The sequence below is a fragment of the Andrena cerasifolii genome, chromosome 10, assembly GCF_050908995.1.
Source record: "Andrena cerasifolii isolate SP2316 chromosome 10, iyAndCera1_principal, whole genome shotgun sequence".
Lineage (NCBI taxonomy): Eukaryota > Metazoa > Arthropoda > Insecta > Hymenoptera > Andrenidae > Andrena > Andrena cerasifolii.
In genome coordinates, this window is record NC_135127.1 from 1,669,816 (window position 1) to 1,691,448 (window position 21,633).

The 21,633-nt window shown below is 38.8% G+C and overlaps 1 protein-coding gene across 21 annotated transcripts in view; it reads right to left on the minus strand.

Annotated features, from left to right (window-relative positions):
- LOC143373925 (uncharacterized) overlaps nucleotides 1-4,975 on the minus strand; it is a 476,822-nt gene extending 471,847 nt beyond the window's left edge. For 5 of the 21 annotated variants that reach the window (XM_076821634.1, XM_076821635.1, XM_076821630.1 and 2 more), the window contains exon 1: nucleotides 3,515-4,969. In XM_076821634.1, coding sequence (XP_076677749.1) covers nucleotides 3,515-3,887 — 373 coding nt within the window. In that variant the 5' untranslated portion in view covers nucleotides 3,888-4,969. Of the gene's footprint in view, nucleotides 1-3,514 lie in introns of all 21 variants that reach the window. The other 16 variants (XR_013086562.1, XM_076821632.1, XM_076821648.1 and 13 more) reach the window with 8 other exon arrangements.
- Nucleotides 4,976-21,633: the final 16,658 nt, after the last annotated feature.

Here is a 21,633-nt window from a genome sequence, read left to right on the forward strand (position 1 = left end):
AAAAATTGAAGGAATCGATTGCTGTCAGTATCGCGAAGATTCGACAAAAAATGCGGAACTTGACATTCTCACTTCTTAATGGCTGGCGTTATCTTTGTTGCTTCCTATCCCCTGTCCTCGAGGCTCCGAAAGCCATAAAACCCAGTGAAGTGTGAAATCGGAGGTGTGAAATTCGCCTACCACTCCGAATAAAAGATACTTTCCGGTCCCTGAGATTATCAACTTAACCGGGAATAACTGTACTGACAGGTAAAAGCAGTAGGTATATATAAGCGCCCGGTGTCGTGTATGCTTCAAAGTGCATATTGGCATTTAATTAATATTCGTTTGGCGGATGATAGGGATAGATAATTTAATTCGATTTCATCTAATCGATCGTGTCTCTCCGTACGGCATATTCGAACGTGAAAAGATAAATTGTCTCGTTTTAACAACAGGAATGAGACTTGCAGATTACATAAGGGAATTACAGATACCTATTCATACTTAGAAAAGGTTAGAACTATTTTTCAGGACTAATCGTATCATTTGTCGATATTTCAACGAGTAGGGGAGACCGGGGCTAGTTGACTACCGAGGTTAGTTAACTAATTCCCTTTTATTGTTGTATTATGTTATAAATTATGCTGCGATTAGCGATATTGAAGCATATGAATGTCACCGTGACAAAAACTTGCGTGTTCTAGTAGTGAGAATGAAAAATCTTAAAAGGTCAGCGGGAAGTAAATATTTCTGTTTCGACTATTTATGAATTTTTTCCCACTAAATATTGCTCGATGTTTTTAACTTACTGTAAAAAGAAAGGGGTTCTCAGTTCGAGGTGTTTGTATGTATGTATGTATGTTATACGTATTATGTTTGTCCGCGAATTTCTTCGCAACTACGGAACCCATTGTGGTGAAATTTGTCGCATTTAGTTTGGCTTCAATCAACTTAGGTAATGGAGAAAGAATTATCAAAATCGATCCAGTAGTTTTGAAGTTATATAAAAAAATAAGACATCTGTTTCATTATTATTGGAATCTTTCGTTTCTAGCTAACGATTCTTTTTTTTACGCGCAGCTCCTTTACCTAAATGTAGTTACACAACTTAAGTAACTGAAAAAAGTAAAAAGGAAAAATTTTTTAAAAAATTAAAACCAACTTCAGAAAAATAAAAATACCCTGAAAAGTGAAAAATAATTTTTTTCCTTATTTAATCTACGATTCTCAATTTTTTTTAAGTCGATGCCAGATTTACACAGTGCAAATGATGAGGCGCCGACATAAAAAAATTGAAAATCATAGATTAAATAAGGAAAAAAATTATTTTTCACTTTTCAGAGCATTTTTATTTGATTGAAGTCGGTTTTAATTTTTTTAAAAAATTTTTTTCATGAATATTTTGTGGAAACGTGGTGCATTGACTATAATTTAGGATATTTTATTTTATCCGGTGCGTGGAGGTTTGTACGTACGACCCTTAACATGTTGACAATGTCGGACGGGGTTACTTGACTAACAAGGGAGCACCGCGAACCCGGACTCGCCGATTGGAAGGCAACTTCGTGGGTATTTAGAGTGACTCAAAACAAGAACAACGGTGTCTTTCATTTGGGCCATATCGCCCCTTAAGATGGTGAAAACTAACCTCAAAATCAAATTGGCACTTCCATTTTTTCGCGTATATCTCTCAAAGTACAACAGACACAAAAAAATGTTTCAAACAAAAGTTTAATGGTGCAATAAGCGCTACAAACTTGCGTTAACAAAATTTTGAAAACAGTTTTTCTCGTCAGTTATATATTTTTTTTTAACTCTTTTCAAAATTTTGTTAACCAAAGTTTGTAGCACTTATTGCACCATTAAACTTTTGTTCGAAACATTTTTTTCTGTCTGTTGTACTTTGAGAGTTATACGCGAAAAAGTGGAACTGCCAATTTGATTTTGAGGTTAGTTTTCACCATCTTAAGGGGCGATATGGCCCAAATGAAAGACACCGTTGTTCTTGTTTTGAATCACTCTAGAAACCCACAAAGTTGCGTTTCAATCGGTGAGTCCGGGTTCGCGGTATTATTATTATTTATTAATAAACGGGAATACCCATAGCATACAAACTATGCATAATCAGTAGGAATGAGGTGTTCCCTTGTAATCATAGGAATACCACTAAAAATTGCACTTTTTATCCTCGAGATGCAGTCGAGGCAAAGAGTTTAGCTGCTCAAATCCACTTCCCCCACCACAGATCCCTCCAAACTCACCCCTACCAGTTTTACACCCTATCCCCCCTTCAAACTCTCAGGCCTTCCAAATAGACCATAACAAACAAGTAGAAAATAATTACAGTATCTAACACCATGATACTTAATAAAAAAAAAAAAATAACAGTGTGAAGGAGTGAAAAAAAAAATTTGTTGATCGTAGGATATATATGTACGTCTTTCGTATACTATATTGATGAAATTGGCTGCGTATATATATACGCCTTTCGTACATATTGATGGAAGTGTGACAGCGTATATATATATACACGCCTTTCGCAGGCAAAGCGTTAAAACTGAAAAGTAAATGTCCAGTCAACTAACCCCACAGCCGGGGTCTGTTGACTTATTCGTCTCACTACTCTAAATATAATAAAAACTACGACCTAGACTGAATTAAAACGATATCCAAAATTAAGCCTGTATACCTAATGAAATTTGTGAACTTTTGGTGCGCAACAAGTCAACAAAATACCAATGGTCTATTTGCAAAAATTAGAAATGTTAAAAATCAGTCAACTAGCCGCTGTCTCCTCTACTCCAAATATCGCAATCCAACGGAAAATCTGAAGGAATTGAAATGCGAGGGCAAAACGCGTCGTTTATCATCGCGTTATTTTCCAAAGACACTAGTATAGTGGCCGGCGGAGTGCCAGTACATGGAACGCGGTTCTTTCCCGCGAAATATCCATTCGCAGAGGTTGAGTCGTCACACCGCAGGTTCATCTAGAAGATCCTCTCCATATACGGTGCAAAGGGCGATCTTGAAAAAGAAGACTCGCTGTCTCTCTCTTTTTCTCCCCCCCCCCCTCTTTCTCTCTCTCTCGAGCACTCTCCAAGATCGAAATTCTCAAGATCGCCGGTCCTTTGTCCGAGAGCCGAAGCAGCTCTAACCCGGGACAAAGATCTCTCTTTCTTCTTCACGCGTATGCTTTATTCCCTCCCCCCCCCCCCCCCCCACTGCTGCCCCACCGTCACCGCGTATATGCAGGTACATGCACGTACGTGCATACGCGCGATTACAATTGAACGAGTTGGTGGGGCACCTCGGTCTTTGCACGGTACTACCGCGCGCGCTTGTTCCGGCGTGAAAGGCTGAGAAAAGGCGCGCAGGAAGAAGACGAATCAACGACAGAGGCGGATAATCAAGAAGTTCCGCTCGCGAAAGTAGTGGAGGAAAGTGGAGAGACGGTCGCCGGGAAAAGCGCGCGCGAGTATAACGAGGTGCCGTGTTCGAGATTAAAGGAGGGAGAGCTCGCGAATGAACTTACCTTGTGGGCAATTGCACTCGGGGACGTTTCGCTTGATCCGAAAGACATTCGACTCCAGCGAAAGCTGATGCTGGAGTTGCTGCTGTAGCTGCTGCTGGACCTCCCTCTTCAGCCTCTGAATAAGAACGTCCGGCGTTTCCTGGATCTGGCAGCGAGCCTCCAGATTGGCAATCCTCGACTCCAATCCTAGCTCCCTGTACATCAGTAGGCCGGACACGGCCAAGCTGGTAATGCAGAGGGCGCACATTGCCCAATTGAGTGTTGCCCCCGCCGTCGTCCGAGAGGAATCCTTGCGGAGGAATTTCCTCAGCATCGGCGTTTCGAGGGAGCCCTTTCTCATCGACGACCGGTCGGCCGTCGTGTCGGACTCCATGTTGTACACGATCTACACACACTGGCTCCTATTCCTGCGTGCACGCAGCGCGTTAAGCGCGCCTCATAACCCAAACCCGATGATCGTCGATACCTTCTGATAGTGGTGGGTAAGCGCGATACAAGCGTAGAAACCACGCGAGTCGTCTTACAGACTGTGCGGCGGCGTCATCGTCCATCTGGAATGCATCTCGCGCGCCCACTTGCCGTTATTCCTTACCTCTCTTATCTAGGATTCGTTCCTTCTCCTTTTACCTCGCGAGCACCCCTCCCCCTAATGTCCGTATACCTCTATACTCCGATACCACCGACAACGCACTCGCGCTCCCTTTCTCCCTACGTGTAATATATTCTACTTGGGTTGGTGACCGACGTTCGCAGTCCGACCGAATTGACGTTGGTAAACAAGAAAACGGTGCCCCTCGACGAATGGGTGTTCACTAAACCGCGCGCTCCTTTCAAATAACCGAATAGGAATGTCAGCGTCTCCTTAGTCACTCGGCCTCGAGTAAATTGCCCTGATCCGTCTAACAAATCACTCGGCAGCAGGCGGTCGCTTTGTACACCCCCTATTTTCGTCTATCTTGTTCTTCGGACGTCTTGTCCTTTCTGTTGCCGCTGCCGCTGCGAACCGAGCATTTCCCGGCGATGTCGCATTGCGATTTCCCCGACACTGTTGTGCACTACCCCCCACGTTCTCTTCGCGATTCGACGAGATCGACAGAGGGGCGAGCGAGAGACGCTGAACCTTGATCACAGTGCTCGGTTTTCCGGGGCTTTTCCTTCGTTTCGTGGCGCACGCTGCTGTACAGACGGAGCAGGGACAACGAGGGACAGCTGTGTGACAACTACTGTGTCAGGAACTCCCCTTCGGCCGACATCCAGCCACGATCGTCGCGAACGTTATTTCGGCCCACGGCGTTTCGTTACGCGGAGTTTGCTAGCGAAACGGACACACCGCCTTGGCAATAAGGTTTGATTTACTGAACGAACGAAAAAAAGTCCCGAAATACCACAAATACGAAGCACCCGGCGTGGCATTCGCAGCACAACTGGATGTGGTGGGGCGACGCTCCGCCGAGAGCCGAGGGTTTGTCGCTTCGGAGATACTCGTGCACGCTCGGCCTTCTTCGAGCTCCGACTCTTCCACCGGCTGCCGGACGCGTGGAGGACGATCGCTCGACCTAACGTCCACTTCCATTCGCACTGATTCGCCCCTGCTTCCCTTGCCCTTCCATTTACCTCACTGTCGCGTCCTTTCAACGCTCGACCGGATTTCAGTGAAGAATTTTGCCCTCTTCTTTTCTATTCTATTCCTTCCTTTTTTCCGGCTTCTTTTTCCTTTCTTTTCCGTCTTACCATTATTAGGCCGAATTACACGACCCCGAGGATACACAAATCTGCGCTAGGTTATTTAACGATTCAACCCCTCTTCCCATTTCTCGCCCATTCTCGCGTATGGATAGAATTAATTAACTGCAAGCGGCTCTTCGAAATATCTCTAAGATGATCGAGACTCAGAAACTGATGGACTGCGGTAATTCGTGCTAACGGCGATTCTTATCTCAAAAATTTGATTGTATGAATCTTTCGATATTTTTCGGTTTTATGCCTGCGGTGAATTGGATCCTCATAAAAAATTTCAAAAAGTAAAAAATACGCCAATTACATGAAATCGAATAAATCACAAAAAATAGGAGATATTAATAATTATAAAATAAAAAAATATGTGAAATCAAAATGAGCTGCAAGTACGTAAAGGTGCTTTCAGTCAGATACTTGGCCTGGCGAGGCAAGGTCAAGGTGTCGATGAATAAGAATTATTTAAAAACGCAAAATAATAAAAGTGTACTCATATTGTCAGAGTTTTAAATTTACAAATTATCTGAAAGCCCGCGAGAGGGAAGGTATGGGTACTGATGATCTGAGAATACCTCGCCTCGCCAGGCCAAGTATTTGACTGAAAGCACCTTTACGTACTTGCAGCTCATTTTGATTTCACATATTTTTTCTTATTTTGTAATTATTATTATCTTCTATTTTTTGTGATTTATGTGATTTCATGTACTTGGCGTATTTTTTTTACTTTTTTGAAGTTCTTATGGGGATAAACTTTACATAAAAACTCTAAATTAATAACAATAGTTTGCTGGTATAAAAATATATCTGACAATTTAAATGCAATTTGTTACAATATATTATTTTGTACGTGCACAAATTTTCAGAAATTTATGCGAAAGGAGATGCTTCTCTGTCGAATCGAACCTTCTCCGGACAACTTCCAAGTCTGCGACTCTGCATAAAAAGTCTATTAAAAACGTTTGGCGACTTGCTTTGTTAATTGAGACAATAATTCAGTGTCCTAACGTGGTGTAAAAACTCGTGACATTTCAAATTTGGACAACTTCGCAGGTTTGACAGTTTGCAGGTTATGAGTGATTCACACTTGGCAGGTTATAATCCAATATATAGATACATGTACAATGACGAACGACGATCCCTGCCGAATGATCCCGAGAGTCGACGATCGACGAACGAAACATGCGTTAGCCTCCTTTTTGGCTAAAGGTGTGCGTTTAACGCGTATACGTATGTTAGGTTGCCGAAAATTTGGCTGGAAGGATAAGAAGAAGAAGAAGAAGGAAACTTACCGTTTCCGACTGATCCATGAGACGATATTCCGATATCTCTGTGATGCGTGGACCGATTTGATTGATTTTGGTCTTGATCGAAAGCTTATATGCGGTTTACACCAGGAAAATGCCTTTAAATTTAGGAAATATCGCAGGCGTGATGAGATATTAATGAATCAAGTTTCAGGTTAGGTTGGAATAGCCGGGCAACGAGTAAAGATACACGACAACGACAGTCGGCATACAGTGACTCGCATTAATATTCGGACACTTTTTAAAATCGCATAACTTTTTTAGAATTGGTCCAAACGACTTAAGTTTTTTTTTGAGAAATTAGAAGGATTAGTTTGCTAAATGACGTATTTGGTCGTTTTGAAAAAAAAATGTATTTGGTCGGAATAGCGAAAAGAATAGTAAAGGTCGATTTTTAAACTTTTTTTTGTGAGCTTGTAATGAAAATTAAAAAAAAAGTTTGTAGATTGCAGTAAGTTGTATACGTGCCTAAAATTTCATCAAAATCGGTTAACGTTCTCAGTAAAAAATCAATATATAAAAAAAACAAATATATAATAATTCGCCTCACAAAAAAAAGTTTGACAATCCACCTTTACTATTCTTTTCGCTATTCCGACCAAATAAATTTTTTTTCAAAACGACCAAATACGTCATTTAGCAAACTAATCCTTCTAGTTTCTCAAAAAAAAACTCAAGTCGTTTGGACCAATTCTAAAAAAGTTACGCGATTTTAAAAAGTGTCCGAATATTAATCCAAGTCACTGTATATAAATACAGAGTGTCGAACATGTAATTGGCGTCGGGACGCTACCGCGTCTCTAGATAAAGGCTCCCCCAAACCACCGCGAATATTCGCAGCGCGGAGCGGATCCGCCGCGGATCAGATAACACTGCCCATAAGCCACCACGTATAAAAAACTGCTGCCTTATCTGATCAGCGGCGCGGAGCGGATATTCGCGTTGGTTTGGGGGACCCTTAAAAAACTGCTGAACCGCGGCGGACCCACTGCCGCCGCGAATATTCGCGTTGATCTGTGGGGGCCTTAAAGCAAATCTTTTCCGTTCTAGATTTCGTGTATAAAACAGCTATCTCCATGTAAGTCAGTATTTACTTCCAGCCGTGTGACTTGCAAATATAAATGAGAATTTAAACATGTTTATCATGGTGTATCAGCAACAAAACAATAACATTTTAACACGTTTTGCTTTTTGCGCTTCTGTTGCGTTATACGAAAACACTTTTAAAATCTAAAAGATATCGCGAAGGTCTTCCGCGTAATCTAAGAAATTTCTAAATGTGGAATACTCGAGGTTCTCTGTTTTTTTTTTGTTCCAGCAAAGGGGTTTGAACCTTGCAGATGTACAATAGGATAAACTCGGAATATACCGAACGAAGTATGATTGAATCGAAGCAGTTATATTAGGAAATATCGATTGACGAATCGATTGTGTCCCTTGAAACACATCCCCTGCGTATATACGTGACGGATACGTACAATCGACCCCTTGCTACCGCCCAATCTCTAGCACAGGAAGCGATTATAGACTACATCCTGGAACGTACGTTCGGTGTGTTCGCCCTCTGCGTATATACTGAATCGAATGCTCCGGCAACCTCCTAATCGTATAACTAATACACCGACAATTCGCGGACACACAATGAGAAATAAGTAGAGCTAGGGGAGACGGTAAATTAATAGCGGTATAAGATGGCCCCCCTCCAGGATCGTACTGATTTATGAAAATGTCCTCTCTAATTAAAGGCATTTCCAGCTACTAATTAGGTTTACCACAGAAAACATCTCGAAAGAGTTTCATAGATTTTTAAAATTCCAACGTCTCGTGTTTAAATTTGTGTGCAATATACACATCTGTATTATTATTGCAGATATAATTATTTCACAGATTTTATATGCTTTAACGCAGGAACAAAAAATTACTGCGTTTAAGAATAAATATAGAATGCAATGCCCGAAATTGCCATAAAGCCACTATGTTTATTGGCAGAATTTTATATTTATTCCATAGTATTGTTAAGTTTATGTATCATACCGTTTTGGAAGAATTAAAAAACAGCATATAGATCGGTTGCGATAATAGAGAAATAGAGTAGAAACTGTTGTCAATTTTGATTTTATTTATCTAAAAAGCGTGTGGCTTTATAGAAATTTCGCGGTTTATTTTTGGATAATTTCTATCTTTACGTCTTTCTTCTAAATAAATGTTACTTCTCTTACTGTAACCGATCTATATGCTGCCTTTTAACACTATTCCTACCGACACTTCGCGTACACCTATTCCTACCGCGACCAGTCTTTAGCACAACTTATATTTTTTAATACAGAATGAAGATAATAGCCAATTTGACAGTATAAAAATATAGTTTCTTTTATTCAGAAGTATATCATGTACATACGTATATTTGAGGAAAAGTGGTGAAGTTTAAAGGCGATTCAATTACGTTGTATATAGAAAATTCTAATCGAAATTTTAAAAACGGTCATTCGACCGGTCGTGGTAGGAATAGTGTTAATTATTCTGCCAAAATGGCATGATACTGGAACTTATCAATAACATGGAATAAATATAAGATTTTGCCAATTAACATGGTGGCTTTATGGAAATAAAATTTCAGGCAGTATATTCTATTAGGGATGATAGAAACCACAGCATCCGACTGTCGACCCCGGCTCACTAAATTCGTAGAAGAACCTTTCTAAGTAAGTAACGTTATCTCTGTCAGCAGAGCTGTCTACCTACAGATGCTCTTGCTTCTCATTAATGTCATTGGAGTATCATTGGAACATAACTTACTCGTTAAAGCAAAGAGAAAGTATCGGGGTTAAAATGTGCTGTAACAAATCACGTCGGCGATGCATACGTATGTCAAATTCCGTACGGTTGTCCTCTCGGGACCCTTCAAACTAAACTGGTTTCTTACTTTTTCGGTCAAAGGCAGGACATACTAATCGGTGAAAACCACTCGAAAGATATACATACAGGGTGTTTCAGGGTTTTCTCGCAAAGCAGTGCCAGCATGTTCTATTGAGCATAAGTAAGAAAAAATGGTCGGCATATGAATACAGGCTCATAAATGGTTTATTAAAAGGCTGCAACAAAAATACGAAATAATAACGGACTGGCTTTTCGTCCGATACAGCGCAGCGTTCGATATGACCTCAATTAGTAAACACAGTCTGTGCAAAAACCAGTCCGTTTTTATTTCGATTTTTTGCGATAACCTTTTAATAATAAATTTATTAGGGTTTGTCGGTTTTTAAAAACCGGTTTTAAAAGACGGTTTTTATTTATAAATTTGCAAAATTACAAAACGGATTTTTAAATTTAAAAAAAAAGGTTTTATATACTAGAATTAATATGCAGAATTGAATTAAGTATTTAATTAAAAACGTTAACATCTGTACTTGAAATTGCCTGGGACACAAGCATATTGCATTAGGTAATAGTGTACTGTAAAACTAATCTTCATGGATTCATATTTTCTGAAGAAAACATTTTTAAAATAAGTACAAATATTTATTTACTATTTTAATTATATGTATTTTGTGAAAATTCGAAAGCAGGTTTTTTCAAAAGTCGGTTTTTGTATAAACCCTAGCATTTATGAGCCTATGTTTATATGACATAATTTTCTTATTCTTACTCATAAAATATGCTGGCATTGCTGGCACCCTGTATATGTATACAAGTAAAAAGAAAACCTTTAACGTTTTATGTATTTTTATATCTATCAGATCTTGTTACCTTGCCTCTTTCGTATCTGGGAAATTGCAGGGTCAGACCTGGGGAAAACATGCTTGCATTTATGTTTGTCATGCTAATTTGTAGATTTTTACGTCAGTTTCTCGGATCGGAGACTTGAAATCTACTTTAGCTTCTGTTTATAAGTGCATTGCCTTAAATTCGATTTCAAGTACCTGTATAATTCCAAAGAAAATGTAAACAGTTTAAACACAGCTGGATAATTATAAATAGGGTAGGTGTACCGCTTGTGGCCATTGCACTGTTTTTGGGAATGTGCATAATTATCTTATTTTTAACCTGCTTGCATGTCATTATTATGTGGAGAATTTCACATCATAAATATTTTGTTTAGTATGCCGCCAGAAATGTAAGGTTATATTTATTGGTTACACTAAAAAATATATTTTTTAAGAAGTGGCCAAAATTGGTACAATATCTTAAAGTAGCCACAAATGTCGCATCATAAAACTGGCATGTTTTATCTGCTAGCCAGCGCTATTATTGTTCCACAAAGTCTCTGTAATTTATTCGTGACACATTTGAGAGAAAGTATCATAAATAGACAAATACTTATAATTACGATAACATCAATTATGGTATTTACGTATCGCTGCTTGATAGGGACGTAACTGAAACAATGTAAATTTTGCAGGAAAAGCAGTTTAAAATTTGCATTTGACTAATAGTTTAATACTGACTACTTTTGCACCTAAGGTTCACTCATCAACAGAATATCAAATCAACCTAATCAACTCTATATTTTACACACTCTTTTGAGTTGTGTCGTTGTTAAAAAAAAGGAAATTCTAACTTTACAAGCTGTAAACCATGTTGAAATAAAATGAAACATATAATTCATTTGCAACAAAATATTGTATTGCAAATAGGATAATAAAGTATCTCATAAACTACAATATTATTAAAACTCGAGAAAACAACATAACCTTACATTTACAGCTGCAGGAAACAACTAAAAACGAGATAGTGTTGTTGAAAAAACGTGGCCACTTGACAACGCCACATCTGCTCTCTGGTGTGAAATTAATGAAGTTGTAAATGTGCCGTGTTACATGATAAAAATACTGTACTTATGGAGTCCATTTTTGCAAGAAATATAAAAATTGACATTTTTCTTAGTTATGCCACTGTGAATACCAAGCAGCGATATGTGTATCATGCTATAATTATACTGTTACACATAGATTTTATATATTGTTCACAATTAAAACGATATAATGGTACAGATTAAGGGGTTATACCTAGTCAGGCGGCCGAAAAGAGGCGAATATTTGTGAATTTTTTTTGAAGAAGCGGAAGCGTATATTTTTACAAAACTTTTTGCGCTTAAAAGAGCAACATTTAAAGAACATTTGGTAATTTTTCCGTAGAAAAATATTCACGTTTATAATAAAGTAACAACCGACATCCAAGAAGCATTTTTAAAAATTTGGTTTTGCAAAGATCACGCAAAAAAATCATGATTTCAACTTTAAATAGCCGCCATTTTGTTTTAAATTAATATTTCAGAAAAATTTTTTATTTTAGATAATCTGATTCCTAATGGCAGTGGTCACCGCAAAACCAAATTTTTAAAAATGCTTCTTGGATGTCGCTTGTTACTTTACTACAAACTTAAATATGTTTGTACAAAAAAATTACCAAATGTTCTTTAAAGGTTGCTCTTTCAAGCGCAAAAAGTTTTGTCAAAATATACGCTTCCGCTTCTTCAAAAAAAATTCGCAAATATTCGCTTCTTTTCAGCCGCCTGAACTAGCTATAACCCCTTAAGGAGGAACAACACCTTGAAGCCCGGAAAAAATATGCAACATTTTGGAATTTTTTGTTAGATATTCATACTTCGTAGGAAAGTCATTGATATGGGGTTTAAATATGCATGTAGTGGACAGTATTTTAGAATTTTTGTGTGACGAAATATACGGTTTTAATCAAGTTATAGAGGTCGCCGTTAGAGCGCGAAGCGTCGAACACGATCTGATGGTTTCCCACTTTATTCACGTCGCGTTCATCTGAGAAAAAAAGGAGGGCATTTTTTAAATCTATATTAATATAGTTACAGTTTAGCGTACGGAAATTTAATTACAATAATTTTTGGAGAAATGGCGGAGCTTAAGGGGGAAAGTTCTAAAATTTCGAGTCAGTTTAAAGAAAAAATCAATATATTTTGGGGTGGAAAATAGTCGAAATAATTTTTTTAAAATTTCCGTACGCTTAACTGTAACTATATTAATATAGATTAAAAAAATGCTCTCCTTTTTTGTCTCAGATAAACGCGACGTGAATAAAGTGGGAAACCATCAGATCGTGTTCGACGCGTCGCGCTCTAACGGCGACCTCTATAACTTGGTTAAAACTGTATATTTTGTCACACAAAAATTCTAAAACACTGTCCACTATATGCACATTTAAACCCCATATCAATGACTTTCCTACGAAGTATGAAAATCTACCAAAAAATTAAAATAGAATTGCACATTTTTCCGGGCTTCAAGGTGTTGTTCCCCCTTAAGAGAAACGATCCCACCAAAAACTCTGCTGGCTATTGAATTCGTTTAGCGAGTGTTCAGAACCAATAGCTTCCCGGAGACTTCTGCGAGAGCAGACGGCCTGTTTATAAAGTACTCGAGCGGAAGAACAAATGTTTATTGCACCGGACCAGCTTCGGACCAATAATGGACCACGTTGAGAGCCTCTGGCAACAGCAAGCCGCGCTTCGAGGGGTGAACTTCCAGCGTGCTTCGTGATTAAAAAGTCATCGCGGCCGATGCCCTCTTCACGGCACGTTGGTCATCGTTGGGGTGCGGTACGAGGCGCATTATGTCGCGTTTCCGCTAGGAAGCAGGCGCAGTCGGGACAACAGCCTGCACCTCGTTTCCGTGCGTTCCGAGGGAACGTGCCTTGCGGACACCGCGGACGAGGATGAAGGTACCGGGCAAGAATGCGTACAAGCAGGACACAGCCAGCCAACGATAACGGAACGAAGAGCGAAGAAGGGAAGCAAAGTGAGGCTGGGAGAGAAAAAGACGGCGAAGGAGGTGGCTCCGGCGGACACGTTCGCGGCACTAAAGCAGACTCTCATTTCGGGGGCAAATTCGAGACCACCCGCCCGCCTCGCGAATGTGTCTGCACGTGCGGGAGGGTGAGTGTCGTGGAGCAAAGGAGAGAGAGGAGGACGATGTCAATGCGCAGTTTGTATTCCGCTCGGCGGAAAATATTCGTACGTTACAACGTAGGTGTGTGTATATCCGCGGACGCACTCGCCAAAACTCGCTGTCGTTGCTGGCGACATCTTCGGCTTTGTCTTCATCCCTTTACCTGCGGCATTCCTTTATATTCATAACGCTGCTGTCTACGCGAAAACTATGAGCGTGCGCGATATATTAATCTGCATTTTAATGGAGATCTTGCCGTGTCTCTGAGGCTAATGGTATTCTTTGGATAATTTGATAACTTGACTTTGACCGTCAATTTCATTATCTCTCTACGAAGGGACAATGTTTTATATAGGTTCAAGTGTTCAAGTTTGTTGGAATAGTGTCTGGCGAGAGTTCAGACATTGGCGGTAACCACGTACACGTATCCTCTTTGCGTGTGACAGATCCGTAGTTGCATCGGTACCTGCAATTTTCCTTGACACCGTTCGAGTGTTTTATTTTCCCTTGTTATCTGAGTCCTGTACAGGAATAAAGTCCGAGGATAGCTGCAAATTGTAATCTGTTTTCAGGCGCTTAAGCTTCCTATAATCCTTGATGGAATTTCCGTAGTTACGATAGTTTACTTGGGAGGGTGCTTTCATCCCGGCTCGATACGGAAAATCGTGGAAATGGAAGGTGGCCGGGACACAAATGGTAAAAAAAAAGTGCTGGCGAGGAATGAAGGAGGAAATGGAACTCGGAACGCTTCATTTAGTTTTATGACAGCCTCGAAGCTGATCGCTACATCGACATAGACGAACACGCATTATCGAATGCACCCGGCTTTACTGGTACTCAACCAAGGTAAACGCAATATCGTATTTGATAGCCCAGTTTCCGACGAATCGCTGACCTGGCTGGGCAGCCACTTGTATTGCAAAGAGAAAGGATAAAGGCAACAAAGAATGCACATGTTCAGACGAATGGTCTGATTGTTTATTTTCGTGCGAACGATATAGCGAAGCGATACGGCTAATGTAGGGGTGACAAGTGGATACTTCCCTCTCTGTACGATAGCTCGGATGAAGAGGCAATGAGGGATCTTGTTATCGTTATTGGCTAGACAAGAAGCGTGTACACGGTGGAAGATGTATAGTGGAGTCACAAAATCGCCTGACTGCTAAGCAGTTCAGCTTCGAATGAATCATCGACTATGCAAAATTTTAATTTCTACATTTCCTATTACATTTTCATGGGAGTATTGCCAATGATTTGAGAAGGTTTTTCTGGCGTAAATTCGGAGACTCTCGGACAATATTTTCAATACTCTTCACAAAGTATAGATGAGGAAGCAAAATTTTCCACGGGAGGAACAGCTCTCGGCGCGAAAACACGCCCATGCCACTCAGCGTTTTCTAACTACTGTTAACGAATTTTCTACCAATATTACGAAAATTGAAACGTCTTAAATTCTCACATTATGCTGTATTATTATATAGAAACTCTGTACCAGACATGCTCAACTGTTCTCTTGGCGGGCGCCCGCGAGCGCCCGCGAGAGCCCACGGACGTGTTGAAGGCCAAATAAGTTCGACAACAGAGTGGGGAGCAATTTTGAGAAGGGGGCCTGAGCTTTTGTGTGTGTAGAACACACAGTTATAGCGCACCCGCGGTCTTTACGTTTGACAGGGTATCCCACTACGAGATTGTTTATCGAGAAATAGATGCTCGATGATCAAGGTCGTGCCCGTAGACGCCCGCGAGCGCCCTAACTTCTGGGAGATTTAAGATAAAAAATGTGTAAATCTCCCATAAGTTGGCGACCCTCTTGCTGCGATTGACACGGCGTTATATGCTAATTCCTACCATTCAAAGATTTTGAGTATACTGTTTGAAGTCACACACTAATGATACCCTTATACACCTGAAAAATTGTAGTTTTATTAAAAAATATTCACTGATACTTCCAAAATAGCCGAACACAATTACGTTCGAAATTTACGAGAAATCATTATAATTTCAATACTTTAACTCCAATGCGGCATGGATTCCCGTTGTCCGATCACTTTGAAATTTTGCATATAGGGTCATTTTGGGGGAGACGCACCACTTTTTTTCGACTGCTTATAAAGTCTTAAATAAATGCAACTGAAAATTTAGGTAAATGTAGTTTGGTTTTTTATTTCAATCCCTTTCACAAAATAACATATTAAATATATAGAAACTTTATTTTAATATTAAAATACGCTTTCTAAAAAACTTCGGAAAAGTGCATCTAACCCCAAACCTGAGGGAGAGATGCACTTCAGATTCGAGGGCGATGCACCTACATATTAGTACCCTCTTCTCCCTACTTTCATTCTTTTTTTTTCTCTTCTACACATATTACAGAAAGGAGGATACATAGTACATGTTTCGTGGAGCCATTTTGAGCACTCCGGGCAACGATTCCAATTTACTCATGGTTCACACAAATTTTTCGACTGAAATCCAACGCAGCGAAAAGTTTTTTCAATTTTAATGAACTTAAACCGCACGATCGATGTGATTCGTTTAATAAGGTTATGTTTGTAGATAAGAACACGCGTCTTAAGCGTTGAAACAGTGCTGCCACTTATGTAGTGTGGCCGGAACAGGAAGTGGTGCATCTCTCCGCTAGGTGCGTCTCTCCCGGAATGACCCTACATATCGTTTTCTCACCAACAAGGAGAGTTTCCCAGATGCCCGCCTGCGATTGCTTTGATTTTTGGTTATGTTTTAGAGGACCGAAAAATAAGATGTACCTGCTCCTTTATAGCGGCCCGTTTTCATACTTAGGGGGTGAAAGCGACCCTCGGTACAAAAGGGGTACAAAATTGTGTTGCGTAAAACTTCGTATGAAAAAACATATTGAAAAACCAAAGCAATCGGCACCACTTATTCTTATGAAATTTGAGGGGTGGTTTCACCCTCTAAACATGCAAACATGCCAAAATAAAAAGACACCTATTTTTTATTTTTCGGTCCTCTAAACCATATCCAAAAACCAAAGCAATCGGAGTTGAACACCTGAAAATCTTATAACTTTGAGGGGTGGTTTCACGCCCTAAACATGCAAACAGGCCGAAATAAAAAGACACCTTTTCCTTATTTTTCGGTCCTGTAAAATATTTCTAAAAATCAAAGCAATCGGAGGCGGACACCTAGGAACTCTCCTTTAAGCGTCACATTTTAAGGTGCGGAGTAATACAAAAATAAAACTCGAAAAAAAAATTTCACCCCTATAGGTAAGGAATACTGCTCATGCGAGCAGCTGCTTCAACAGACGTGGTCCATATACTTTGTAAAAAAAGTGTGGAGTGACCTTGAGACGTTTATCCTATGACTTGTCTTCTATACTCACAATCAGGTGTTCCTCTTAAACTCCTTCAATCCCCTATAAAGGTTTTTTTTTTAATTTAACGTAAATACACATATGTATGTATGTTTAGATATGAAAATGGAACACCTGGCATAAATCCGTATGTAAAAATATGAGCTCAAATTAAGGATAGATTACCAGTGATTTAAGGAGAGGTTCCGGTCTAGAAATCGATTTTTTTATACCATTTCTCGAATGTTCAACGTTTTTAGAATACGTTTTTAAAAGGTTTTTTCGAAATTCGTAAAATTCCCGAAGTTATAGGCATTTGAGTAGCGCCGAATGCATGGGTAACACCCGGCACTCAGCGCTCACGTAAAATTTTAAACGCGTTTTTCTCGAAACAGTGTTCTTAAAATCGGTCGAATCTATATCTCGAAAAGTTATTATCCGATTCAACTGAAACTTTTTTATTTTGAAAAATATACTTCTGGCTCGTGGAGAAAAAAGTAAAATTAAAAAAAAAGGAAAATTTGTAATGTTTAAAGGCGTTGAAAGGACGAAAAATATCGGGAAAAAGTGCTTTGAAACTTCGAGTGTCGTTATTTTCTCAAAAATGTCATTTTTTGTAGTTTTTACTACTAGGTCCACGAGCGTTTCATGTCTTTTAATAATTTGGCATTTTTTTTTTATTTCAGACCAATGGTTTAGGTGCTACAGGTTCCACCATTTTGGATGAATTTTTTGACGCCTCGACTTTAACGACTGCCTAGTGTCATCTGCAATAATTAATTGTAAAACAAAAAAAATATTTCTATAGTTTAAGATACCCTTAATACAATGTAAAAAGTCCCATTAAATTATATATAGTAGTTTTCCTTTAATTAATTCCTAAATATCACCTATTTTTATGGGTTCCAGACCGGAACAACCCCTTAAACAATAGATAATGAAATAATTGGTATAAATTTAGTTGGTTTAAAATATTGATTCGCGTGAAATGAGCAGGCATGTGTTCTTAAATTTAATTTGCAAACACCAGTTCCTATCATTCAAGTGAGAAATCATTTATATTAAATGAACCTTGAACTCTTATTTGAGCGTATCCACCACCCAACCACTCTTGTTCTCCTTCATCTTACAAGGAGAGTTTTTTAGGTGTCCGCCTCCGATCAATTTGATTCTTGGATATGTTATAGAGGATCGAAAAATAAGAAATACATGTTTTTTTATTTTCCCCCGTTTTCATATTTGGGGGGTGAAAACTGCGTTCAAAGTTAGGGTTGAAAAATCATTTTTGTGAAATATCTCGAGAACTATTAGAGATAGGGGAATAGTGTCAATGGACGAATTTTGTCTCTTTGAATGCGAAATATGACTGACTCACCAGATTTTCAAAAATCCACAAAAATGATTTTTCAACCCTAACTTTGAACGCAGTTTTCACCCCCAAATATGAAAACAGGGAAAAATAAAAAAACACGTATTTCTTATTTTTCGGTCCTCTATAACATATCCAAAAATCAAAATGATCGGAGGCGGACACCTAAAATACTCTCCTTGTGAGTGCAGTTGTGCATAGCTTGATTGGTGCAAAATTGGAGACCGAATTATACGACGAATCATATAGGTACTGGTTTCATCATTACTGGTTTTCTTCAGTGCAGTGTAATTGTTTCCATAATTGTGTGCATATTAATGTATACACCCTATCTTTGCTCAAAGCGTTCCCGGAGTTTCATAAGTACAAGTTCGGAAAGTGTACAGCCTCAAGTGGACAGTAAAAATGAATGGAATTCAATGCTTTGTGTCTGGAAATTTATATACAATAGCGTAAATTAAATAACTACTTAGCATAGTATTCGAGCAGCAGCTTTCACGATCTGAACGGCAAGCTGATTATGCGCAGTGGTTTTATATTTGGGTCAAGCACCGTGTAGAACAGGCATGCTCAACTGCCCTCTTGGAGGGCGCCGGCGCCCGCGAGCGCCCGCGAATGCCCGGGAGCGCGATCACGGCCAAACGAGTTCGACAACAGAGAGGGGTTGCTAACTGGAATAGTGGGAGCGTTTGTGTGTATGCAATACACTCGCAGCCGCAGTAACAAAAATATGATTTTGTTCTGTCATAATTTTTTGCGATATCACATTTGATTAACCCGCGCAGTCTTATATTAAGAAAGATATATCTAAAGATGAGGTTGTAAAGCAATTTGGCTATTACTGGTGTTTACTTTTTGAAGTGCTTTTATGGCTGACTAACTGAAAAGCTGCATTATTACCTGAAAGGGACCCTTAATTTTCTTTTAGTAGCTTTTTCGGAGAATAGCCCATCATTCCTAAGTACATTACTATATTTTCCCAGAGGAAAACGGAAACTGTCATATTATAGTGGTAGTTAGGGCGTTTTGAAAGGATTCTTAGTCTTAGGATTTTTATGTCACACGACGTTATTATCTGTTCAACAAATTGCCACTTTTTCGGACATGTAACATTCAATAGCCGTTTTTTTACAGATTTTTGTGCGCTAAATATGAATCTGCAAACCGTTTTTCGCCGTCACTCTCAGTTTTAGAGAAATATGGTTTTGAAAAAAATGCAAATTTTCAACTTTGGACATTTTTTGTGTTCGAACAGTAACTAATAGTTATTCGGTTGCTTGTTACGTTAAATTATTGGAGGAACTCTCTCGAATTAAATTATATAAATTATTATTGCAAAATGAAAATTTAAATATGTTTAAACAACGATCAAAGGGAAAAGAACACCCGAAGTGCACCCATTTTTGAAGATATCTTTCAATTTATTTCCAAAACTAAGGATCTAGGAGAAAATCTGACGGCACCACGCGATACAGCAGACATTTTTCCTGCAGAAAACAGCTACAGAGGTGATAAGTCACGTTCTGTTTTCAATACAGAAACGAAATAGTTTGGCAAAACGAGCGCCGCCAACAGTGGTAGTCAACGGCGGCGGGCGTATCCTTTGCGCGCAACAGAACCGCTTGCGACTCTCACCCTGCTCCAATATTGTATTTGTTATTTATGCTCTATTTACTACAAAATTATTAACTATTAATAATAAACTATGTATAATTTGAAACTTTAATTTCTTGAATAAACAGGGTGTCGGTGCTATGTATGTACAGTTAGGTACATTACTTCCCAATATATAAAAATAAAAAAGAATTGTTCATTTGAAAGTCGTACAATAAGTCGGTGTAAATTTATTGACGAAGACGAAATTTTTTACAATATTATTTTAAAGTGTTCCGGTATTGTATTTGTTATTTAGAAACTATTTCCCAATAAAACTAAGAACACTAAAATTAATGTACATGCCTAGTGTTTTCTCTAACTCCATTTAAAAAAAAACGATCTTTATTTATATTTTGTAAAATAACCAGAGATATTAATATGAAACGGCTATTGAATGTTACAAGTCCAGATGTATGGCAGCCTAATGGTATGTTCACGAATGCTGATAACTGTTGTTGTATAAAACGGTCACGTAATACATAGTATCCTACTTTTTCGGAATTTCTGGAACATAAACAGGGGTCGTATTGGAAAACAGTTTGGACGCGTAGAATTACTTTGACAGGAGGGTGGATTATTCCACTCTGAACCGATTACTTTTCCTGGCCGATGTGCGGGATATTAATTAAAATTAAATTGTTATTCTATTGCTTTCGAATTTCTTTAAAAAATACACGGCTTCGAATTTTGCAATGTTTGCCTACTTCTACAGAAACGAATTATTGTACTCATGAATTGTTATTTCGCAAACTGTTTAATTATAGTGTTGAAATCCTTTTTCTCATTTTAATTGAGAAGGATCGCTGTCCTTAATTATAATTCCTTCGAAACTAAAAACATATTTTTGTGACAGTGAGAGAAATGAATTATTATTCTGCATATTTCTGCCGAGGGTTGGGGTTTAGAAAATCCAGAAGAAGATGATCATATTTTTGTATGTTCTTCCTACAAAATACATTTCTGTTATTGGTGGTGATTTAAAAAATACAGTAGGTACAAGGTAGTTACATTTATCGTATTGTTTATACGTTCCTTATATATTACGAATTTATCGTTGGGAAATTTTAGGCGTGCCAAAATTAACTTTCCGTATACGATACAAAATACTGTACGTTTTCGTTGGTTCTTGTCGATCCGTCGGGGATACGCTTGTAGTTGGAACGGACCCACGGTCTCTACATTAACAAAGTACCTCATCAGGAGACCGTTTACATACAGAGAAGTCTGGATTGTGGACTCGATGGCCGCGGGCGCGTTTGTTGTGCATGCCTGGTTCAGAAGCACTAACAAGGGAACTACGCGAGGTGTTACACACCAATTTTTATGAAACTTCGTAAAAAGCTAGAGAATCGAAAAAAATATTTGACCCACGCACAGTGGTACATAATGACATTTTTTGTTCAAATCACCCTGCAGGTCGTAATTTTTCAGGAAACTTGACGATTCTTTTTTTAAATTCTTCGCAATTAAATTCTCTATCGATCTGTCCGGTCGAAATTTTGAATTTCGTTGCTGATTTTTTTATATTTAGCGAATTATACAGCACTTTTCGAAGATCAGTATCTGTGGGCTTTTTGGCCGACTGTTCCGAATTTAAAGTCAGATTTTCGAAACTGAAGGCGGTGAATCCAGTATGTTGAAGCAAAATTTCAGAAAATGGGCTTATTCGGTAGAAACATAGTGCGTCTAGATTTTCGGGGACGCTGATTACGAAAATGGGGCAATTATTATAAAGATCAAATTCTTTATTTGTACCACAAATCTAATACTGTAGATCGAATTGTAAAATTTAAAATGGCGGATGG